Source organism: Triticum dicoccoides, chromosome 2B (assembly GCF_002162155.2).
Source record: "Triticum dicoccoides isolate Atlit2015 ecotype Zavitan chromosome 2B, WEW_v2.0, whole genome shotgun sequence".
Lineage (NCBI taxonomy): Eukaryota > Viridiplantae > Streptophyta > Magnoliopsida > Poales > Poaceae > Triticum > Triticum dicoccoides.
In genome coordinates, this window is record NC_041383.1 from 8492129 (window position 1) to 8502622 (window position 10494).

At 45.3% G+C, this 10494-nt stretch overlaps 1 protein-coding gene across 1 annotated transcript; it reads right to left on the minus strand.

The window, feature by feature from the left end:
- Window positions 1-9670: 9670 nt before the first annotated feature.
- On the minus strand, window positions 9671-10243 carry LOC119360170 (dehydration-responsive element-binding protein 1C-like). Its single transcript, XM_037625927.1, has one exon. The coding sequence runs from the start codon at window positions 10241-10243 to the stop codon at window positions 9671-9673; it is 573 nt and encodes a 190-aa protein (XP_037481824.1).
- Window positions 10244-10494: the final 251 nt, after the last annotated feature.

Sequence of the window (10494 nt, forward strand, 5' to 3'; positions counted from 1 at the left end):
GACCCCTGCCCCACCGGCCGCCCCCGGCCCCTGCCCTGCCGCCCGCCCTGTCCCGGCCCCTGCCCCGCCGCCCGTCCAGCCCCGGCCCCGGCGACCCCTGCAGCAGTGAGATGGATGCATGGATGAATTTTTTTTGCATCATGTTACTAGTTGTTATGTGCATGGATACATGGATGAAATTTGTGATAGTTGTTATGTTACTAGTTGTTAAATGAATTAATGAACATTGGTAGATGGATGGATTGATGAATGTTGTTATGTTTTCTTAGATGAATTTGTGATAGATGGATGGATTAATGAATTTGTTAGATGGATTTGTGATAGATGCATGGATGGATGAAATTTTGTTAGATGAATGGATTGATGAATATTTGTAAGTTTTGTGTTTGGTCATGTTGTTTCATATGATATGTTATTTGTCATGTTTAGTGTTAGGTCATGTTGTTCCATAGGACACTTAAATAAAGCTTTTTTGCAATTTGAGATGCTGTTTCATGTTGGTTCATAATATAGTGTCAATGCTTTATGTGATATGTGATGACCTAAATTTTTATCACTCGGTGGAATTAACAGGATTTTTGGTGTTTCATCTTCGTGGAGTGATCGTCGACGTTGGAGGTGTTTGTTTTGGCGGAGGTGGACTTGGCGGAGGTGGACTCGGTGGTGGTGGTGGTTTTGGCAGAGGTGGACTTGGTGGTGCTTGATGTCGATGATGATTCCGTGTATGCGGCCGTCGTGCCATGTCTTTCATGTTTCAACTTTTATGATGTTTCATGTCTTGCACTACTTTTATGTTCGTGAACTTTCGCCGGTGATGATCTTTAGATGATGAACTTGACTATGTTTAAATGATGATGATGAACTGTCATATTTCTGCATAATTCCATATTATTCTGCTTTGAAATGCTATCAAATGAATTGAAAAAGAGGAAACATGCAAAATAAAAAATAAAAAACTATGCCTACGGCAAAGCCGTTGGCATATATATGATCAGGAGCCACCAGGAGGCGCCACGTGGCAGAGCTATGCCTTCCATCTATGCCGACGACTTTGCCGTAGGCATAGCCCTGCCGCCAGGACAAGCCAGGGGACGAAACGTGGCAAAGGTATGCCGACGGCTTTGCCGTAGGCATAGCTTTGCCACGTGTCGTCTCCTGAATCACCAACGGTTTTGACGGCGCCGTCCGTTGCCGTCAGACGGAAAACAACGCCGACGGCTAAACTATGCCGACGGCTGCCCCGCAGCCGTCGGCATACGCTCCTATGCCGACGGCTATACTACGCCGACGGTCTGACACATCTAGGCTGACGTGATCTACACCGACGGGGCTATGCCGACGGCAGCCGTAGGCATAGATCTATGCCGACGGCATATGACATATGCCGACGGCCCTGGGCCGTAGGTATAGCCCGCGAGTCCGGTAGTGAGTGAGTGTGGCAGTAGATCGTTGGGCACTCCGACGTCAGCCATCCTGGGATCCTTGATTGCCCTATGGGCATGATCACATGAAGTTGTTGTTGGGTGAGCTCTAGCATGCGTTTTACAAACGATCATTGTGTGATTGGATGTCGCAGTGGCAGCTTCAACTGGTCAGAGGCGGATTTGATGGGGTGAAACGGGATAGCTTCTATACTCATACTTAAGCAAATAATACTTAAGCAAATATATTTATTTATTCAAAGGAAACACGTCCGCTCCGATTTGCATCAAAATTGACATGCATACTTGCGACACTAACACAAACATCTACAAATAATTTTAGAATTTTTCAAAAGCATATAGAACTATTTTTTTAGTTTACTGTTCACCCGGGAGCCGGTCAAAATTTTAAAACTTTGAGTTGCGACAAAAAGGTAGATGCACACTTATTCGTGAACGGAGTGCGCATGTATATAGGGTTTCGCTTAAATGCACTCTTTGTTTCATGTAATAACCACAACAATCATCAAGGGGAAGAGGGTGACGGCGCCGCCAGAGGCACCACACTCCCTCCCAGCGCTCTGGCCACTGAATTCGCCGTGGTCGGTCGCTTTGATCTCGGTTGACCGTACACCGTACGTACCTCGTGGAGTACGTAATTAATTATGTAAGGGGAGGTGATTTCGCCCAAGTAGCACCCCTTGTGGGCGCCTGTGCATGCCGCCGCCCGTCGCGCGAACGCGTCGTTGCCGTGGTCGGTCGCTCTCTCGTGCTGGTCGCCATGGCAGATCAATTGCCGGGAGAAGACAACTTCACCTTACAGTGGGTAACAACGTACTGAAGGCGATAATCTACTTCTGAGCCCAGGCTCAGCTGCACCACCAAAAAAATTCAAAACCAGTTTATTTATACAAGGCCATTTATAGTTGTACCAAAGCAGTTCTGACTACTCTGTGCCACAAGTTCAGATTATTTTTTCTGACATAAGCACATGTGTTGCCAGCAAAAAACACCACATCTTTTGCATCAACAATTCTATGGCTCTTCCCATAAATAACCTTCTTTTTGCTAACTTTTTCCGAAAAGAAGAATGACCCCACCCTCTGCATTACATGATGAACACAACCATTCTATTAAACAAAGTACTAGGTTCAAAATATCGTCTCAAGCAATCCACAAAATAAACTGAAAAAGTCCCACAACCGACGAAAATAGCGTAAGATGACCAGACACCTATTTTATTATTGGACAGACATTCAAACCGGTTGTAAGTGTCCGACCTTCTCCTAGCGGTCACACAAAATCCATATGCTCCCCGTGGTCTACATGACATAGTAACGTCCACGTATGGATCCAATCAGACTCCCGGATGATAATCTGCAAAAAATTGGTGATTGTTTGTCTGTTAAAAGGTGACATCATTTTGAGAACTCCATATGCTCAAAGGAATGCACACACTCCTACTCAAATATGTGCCGTTGTCTCGGACTCTACCCTAGTTAACCACGTCTCAGATAAACTCGATCAACTGCTGAGAGGAGAAATATTAAAGGATGCATGAATAGTATGCCACAATAGCTTGGCGAGTGGACACTTCAGAAAGAGATGTTATTGATTTGTCCTGATCACAAATAACACCGTTTACTACCCTGCCAACTTCGCCTCGGCAAGTTATTCTGAGTCAAAGTCACTCCCTTGTGCACAAACCACATAAATAACTTTACTTTTAAAGGCACCTTGACTTTCCAGATGTAAGGTGACCTTGGGACAGGACCGGTGTTTATCAAGTCCGTGTACATGGACTTAACCGAGAATACACCTGACACGGAAATCTTCCAATATAAGGTATTCATTGCATCAGTATAGGGTGACATTCTCTCAGTCGGCGTGTCTCTTCAATGTCGATGCCAGTGAGAAGTCGCGTCCGCTCTAGCCGTGCATGAATGCGGTGCTGACCATTTCAGATGGAAAGCAAGCATGGGTTTTTGGTGGGCTGGACTGGCGTGGCAGCATTCTGGACTCCCGTCGGACCAATATAGACTGTGTTGGATGGCACAACATGTTAGAAACACTGCCCTGACTTATGTGCGCGGTTTGAGGGTTGGTGTTGAGCAATTGATAGAAAAGCGCATAGTTATGACGATAACTAAGGCAATGATCATGAATATAGGCATTACGTCCATGACAAGTAGACCGAACCGATTCTGCATCTACTACCATTAATCCACACATTTACAGACTTCTGCCTGCATCAAGAGTATTAAGTTCAGGAGAACAGAGCAACACTTTAAGCAAGAAAACTTGATGTAGAGGGATAAACTCAAGCAATAAGATATAAACCCCATCTTTTTACCCTTAATGGCCACAATACAATATGTCCTCGCTACCCCTACTATGTCACTGGGTGAGAACACCGCAAGATTGAACCCATCACAAAGCACCTCTCCCACTGCAAGATAGATCAACTTAGTTGGCCAAACCAAATCAATAGATCAGAGAGAACTACAAAGCTATTTAAATCATGCATATAAGAATTGAGAGGAGAATCAAATATTATTCTTAGATAATCTGATCATAAACCCAAAATTCATCGTGTATCAACAAACATACTGCAAAACAAGATTACATCGGATAGAACTCCAAGAAGGTCGAGGAGAACATGGTATTGAAGATCAAAGAGAGAGAAGAATCCATCTAGCTACTAGCTATGGACCCGTAGGTCTGTGGTAAACTACTCACGCATCATCAGAAGGGCAGCAAGGTTGATGTAGAGGCCATCCATGATCGAAACCCACTCCAGCAGATCGCCAGGAAAGGTCCCCAAATGGGATCTCCCGAGAAAAGAACCTTGCGGCAATGAAAAAGTATTTTTGTGGACGATTCTGATAATGATGGGATATTTGAGAATATATAGAGGTGGTTTGAGGGTTGGGGGACTCCCGAGGAGCCCACAAGCCAGGGGCGCCCCCCTAGGGCGCGCCCTGAGGGCTTGTGGCGCCCTCGGGACTATTTTGGCCCTCTCTCCAAGTTACGTAGGTGTCTACTCATCCAAATAAAATCATCATGCCAGTTTTATTCCGTTTGGACTCCATTTGATACTCCTTTCTGACAAAGTCAAAAGCATGGAAAAAATAGCAACTGGCACAGGGCACTAGGTTAATAGGTTAGTCCCAAAAAATGATATAGAACAGTACCATAATGAATATAAAACATCCAAAATAGATAATATAATAGCATGGAACAATAAAAAATTATAGATACGTTGGAGACGTATCAGCAGCACCCACCAGTTAACCGAGAGCCCCGGGCTCGGTTACTTTCGTACCACCATCATCTCTAGATTTGCTGTCCTCCCTCTTACCCTATATTCATCTTTTTTTACACTGTTCAGTTGGTTTCCCTACAGATTCCCCTCCAGTTTCATCCACACTTGCAGTCCCATGAACACCATTTTGCCAAGCAATGACACTGCCTCACCTGAGCTTTTCTTGATCTTTTTGTTGCCTTCCATGTTTTCCCCTTCAGATGCCTTCTGTTTTTCCTTCACCCGCAGGTTGTTCTTTGCCATAGCATCTGGTCTTGCATCATATGCTGTCAGTTTCTTCTGTGCATTGAGATTTGCATTAGGTACACCATCGTTCACAGTAGGAACATCAGCAGACGACTGGCTAAACCGTGGAATCGGGCCAAAACCCGGGGGAACCTCCAGGTCAGATAAAGCATGCTCATACCTTACCGCCGTCTGGTTTGTCGCATGGGCGTGGTGGACTGGGGTGTTGTGATATAGGATATATAATACCCAAATAGTTCAACAAGATAACCATGTTCAACAAGTTTTCCATGAATATATCAAATTCAAAGATACGGGATTAATAATCAGAGCCGGCAAATGTCGTCCTACAGATACTACCCCTTGAGCTTCATTGAGCAATGGATGTGTGTGAATGGATTAATAATCAGAGCCAGCAAATGTCGTCCCACAGATACTGCCCCTTGAGCATCATCCAGCAATGGATGTGTGTGAATGGTCTGCCACTACTAGGGAAAAGCCTATACACAGAATCTTACCAGCAGCACGCTTTAAAATAAGGCGTTGCTGCTAGGTAGCAGTAGCGCGCGCAAACATAACTCGCTGCTGAAATAAATATAGCAGTAGCGCGCCCTCTCTAAACAACGCTACTGCTATAATTCGCACGAGTCCGCCGCGAGGCTAGTTCTAGCAGCAGCACGTTACCACAAAGAGCGCTATTGCTACCAATCATAGTAGCAGCGCATTTCACCAATAAGCGCTACTGCTAAGTTTACTAAAAAAATTAGTCCCACCTTGCTCTGTGAAAAGAGTTTCTACCACCTTAAATATGTTACTTCTCAAACTTTGACAAGCACTTGGTCTTCATTGAACTCTATGTGTAGAATTTGTGGCTGCAATATGAGTCTTCACCTGTTCCTAAACCGGTGAGGACTCATATTGACAAATCATATTGTACACAAAAAGATCCTTGATGATCAATGTATTTTTGAAGTCTACTTTTACATGCTGACACATAGCAGTAGCGCTTTCTCTGTGAAAGGCGCTACTGCTAGGTAGTTTAGCAGTAGCGTCCTTCTCTATAGTGCGCTACTGCTAAGCCATTCCATCTCCTACCCCCCCCCCCTCTCCTCTATCCGACCCACTCACACTCACACACTCACTGGATCTCCCCCTCAACCCCCCGCGCCGGTCTTCCGCCGTCGCCCCTCCTCCCTCTGCGCCGCCGTCACCTCCTCCTCCTTGATTTAGTAGGCTAGTTCATATGCAACATATTGATTTAGTTGATATGATTAAGTTGATTAAGTAGGCTAGTTGATTTAGTTGATTTAGAACTTTTTGATTTAGTTGATTTAGTAGGCTAGTTTATGTAGTTGATTTAGTATGCACCATTTTATTGTTATTTTTTCTGTACATGGATAGGTAGATGCTTTTGTTTTTTGTAATAAGTTACTAGATCTTAGGATTATAATTGCCCATCAAATTGCTTCTCGCGGAAGAACCAAAAATATCACATGCTATTGTTTTTCTTTTCCGTGAAGTGGATCGTTAATCCTTTTCTCATATTGCTTTAGGAAAAATCACGTCGCCACCACCACTACTATGTCGACTGTGCAAGTCAAGGTGCGCCAGCAGCCTTGCAACTGGCAAGTTGTTCAGCATCTACTTCCAGCCGAGTTTTCATCATGCGACGGTAAGAAATTAGATGAAGTGTAACAACTATTTTATTTTTAGTGTTGTCATTACTGCATTGTGTCATTTTGCTTATTTTACACAGATCGTCCCATGCAATGTGAGGTTGAAATTCAACAAGCTGACAGGAGACACTGTGACATTTGAGGCTCCTGGGGGGCCGTACACCATGGAGGTCGAGAAAGGACGCAATATGTCACAGATTGAAGGAGATGGATGGGCCCGTTTTGTCGCCTGCATGTGTCTTACTGGTGGTGAGTTGATCAGCTTCTCCTTTAGAGCAGAAAGACCCAAGCTGGCTGTCATTTATCTCAACCTGGTGGAAGATGATGAAGATGACGAAGATGATGAAGATGATAAAGATGATGAAGATAATGAGGACCCACTCGATGAAGATGATGAGGACCCACTTCATGAAGCCATCGTAGCGCAAAGAATGAGGCTGAGCGAGGAGGAGGTGTCCAACCTGTGGGACATAATTCCGCCACGTGCTGACTTTGTCGGGGTGTCATTCGTGACCCGCCTGACAAGTACCATGGTTGATCGACATGATATGGTATGTTATACTTACAAATGCAAATTATGCGATGAAATACTTAGTGTACAGTGCAATGATATGGTATGTTGTGTGGAATCTAGTCGATGATATGTTTTAGTGTAGAGTTCGATCACATGCTTATTAGTGTAGAATCTAAGGAACTATTAATAGTGTAGATAATCCATATATACTTATTTGCAAGAGTATTTGGAGGCTATTTATTAATTGATATGTTTTTCCTATTCAGAAATTGGCAAAGAGCCTATCTATGAGTTATGGCATCGAGCCTGATGAAGAAGGCGTAGCTGGACTACGCCTTACTGCAAGGGGCTCCATCACAACCTGTATTTACCGCGTGGACACGGACGGGCGCACACACTTAAACTCGGTTGGGTGGAAGAAATTTCTCAATGGCAAGAATCTTTGTGTTGGACAGGCCATCCTAATTACTATCAAGAACACCAACCGCCCAGGCTTGAGGATGATGATTGTCTTCGATATCATCTAGAACTACATATGTGTGTGTGTGGCTATATCATCTAGACTACATATGATGATCGTCGTTGATATCATCTAGAACTACATATGATGATCGTCGTCGATATCAGCTAGAACTACATATGATGATCGCCGTCGATATGACCTTGTACTGCTTGAGGATGCATGTTGACTATGCATGAAATTGTTATCTAGTACTCCCTTTGTTCCAAATTACTCGTCGTGGTTTGAACTAAAAACCACACCGAGTAATTTGGAACGAAGGGAGTACTACTTAGTACTTATAATGGTTTATGAATTTCATATCTAGTAGTACCTATTATCTGAAAGGGAAAGGGGTACAAAGGGAAAGGGTAAGGTGGAAAATGATGAAAGATATAGCAGTAGCGAGGGACAATGAAATCGCTACAGCTAAATAATAGTAGCGCGTTCCGAAAAAGCGCTGCTGATATCGTCAATAGTAGTAGCGCGGGTGCACCGCGCTACTACTATAAGTTAGCTGTAGCGCCTTATTAGTAGCACGGTCACCCACGCTGCTGCTAGCCTCAAAACTCACGCTACTACTAGGGTAAGGTGGAAAATGAGAGAATGATGTTGATGCAAAAGTAAAGAAAGCAGGGATGAAGTGAAATAGGATAGGACCAAAAAAGAGTTTTCAATGGACCAGTGGTGTCGGGCTCCTACGGGACGACTGTCCAGCTCCAAACAGCTCAGCGGATGCTCAAGAATAGGAGTTGGAGATTCCCTTACCCAACACCAAAAGGACGGCAGTGCAGAGGATTCACCGACCGAATCCCACTGGCCACTGCGGGATGGAAGCGAGGTGACACAGTTGGGCCGTCCACCCAAACGCGTCGATTATGGCCGGTGCAAGTGTATAATTATTAATTAATCGACACATGCAACTTGACCTTGTACGGTTTCCTCGTGACCTGCATGCAGAAAAGTAGTACTCCCCCTTCCTAAATCTAAGTCTTTTTAGAGATTTTAATAAGGGACTACGTACGAAATAGAATGAATGGATCTATACTTTAAAATATGTCTATGTACATCCATATGTAGTTCATAGTAAAATCTTTAAAAAAAATTATATTTAGGAACGGAGGGAGTATTAATCTCCACCCAAGTAAAGCGAGCTGGGTAGAGTACAGCACAGTACGTGCCCGACTGCATGTTGAATGAGAGTATATATGTGCATCAATAATGAGACTCGCAATATGTAGTCTTCCGAAAATTTATTCCTCCTCCGTCGGTTCCTCCTTCCAAAAAATCGACTATTCCCTCCGTCTACGTGTGTAAGTCACCTTACGAAACCAAATATTTCCAAAACACTTAGCCACGGTACATTAACTTTCTCCTCGTTTCTTGTTTCATGACATATTAACTAATAAGAGATGTGGGCCGTGCATGCTTTCAATGACTTGAGACTACTAAACATGGCATGCAGTGGTTAGTTCATTGCATGCAATGCTATTAATTAGCAAAAAAATATTAAGTTCTCTAGTTTTCCCTTCCGCCTTAGTCGCGGTGCATAATGTAAGATTTTTTTATACACGTGGACAGAGGAAGTACCCAAATTGTAAATTCGGATCAACTACGTATCATAGCTATTTGTGATCAATCAATAAAATAAATAATTGCAGAGATCCGGGTTGCCTAGTGCATGCGCTGGCTGTCGGCTAGATTATCAACCTTTGCATCGCATGCTTTCCACAAAGAGAGAATCAACTTCACGCGAGCGAGCCTTCGATGAATCCTTTTGTTTTCATGATCAAGGCCCTTATTCCAATACATGTTACAGAACTTCCAGGAAGTTTGAAATTGATCAGATTGTTCCAAAAGAAAAAACAAACAATTTTTGCATGCTCTTACTCCTAGTACGTGCGTGCATTGATTATTTCTTGCCTACCAACTCTGTCTCGTCTTCTCCATCGTACGCGCGTACGTCGCACAGCAGCACCAAGGGCAAGTGAATCGATCGAGACAACTCAATCAGTAGCTCCACAGCATAATGTCTCCGGCGCCGTCGTCGTCACCGTCATCGTCTCCGTTCATATTCCAGCCTCCGCCGGTACCCATCCCATCGTAGTAGTAGGAATGCTGGTCCATGTCAACGTACTGCAAGCCGTAGTCGTCGTCATACGGCACCGCCGCGGCATCCTGCATCGTCATCGTCGCCGGGGCGGGCGCGGACGCGGACGCCTGGGCCGCGGCGGGGCACGCGGCCTCGGCGAGCGCGATGGCGGCGGTGCGGATGTCCTCGGGCGTGCAGAGCGTGGCCGGGTCGACTACGAGCAGGGACGCGGAGTCGGCGAAGTTGACGCAGGCACCGCGGCCGCGCAGGGCGAGGGCGGCCACGTCATGGGCGCGCGCGGCGGCCTCCGGGGTGGCGAAGGTGCCGAGCCAGATGCGCGACTTCTTGTTGGGCTCGCGCACCTCGCTCACCCACCGCCCCGCGCGGTGCCGCACGCCGCGGTACACCGGGTGCCGCGTCTTGGTCCGCCCTGCCGGCCGCTTCGGCGGCACCGACGTCACGGTCACGTATCCCTTGCCGGTCTGGTCCATCTATTCTACCCTCAGCTGGCAATGGTGGTTCTGTGAGTGTGATGTTGAGGTCAGTGGTGGTCTGCTGCGAGTGAGGAGATCGAGATCCATGTATATATAGGCCAGCGGGGGTGGTGGACTTGCAGAGTGAGACGTGGAAGCCGTGTTGGCGTCAGCATGGCTTGATGCTTTGATCCTACATTCTTAATGTTTAGATTTGTCCAGCATATATTATTTACAGTGAAGTGCTTAAAAGGTTCATAAACTATTCG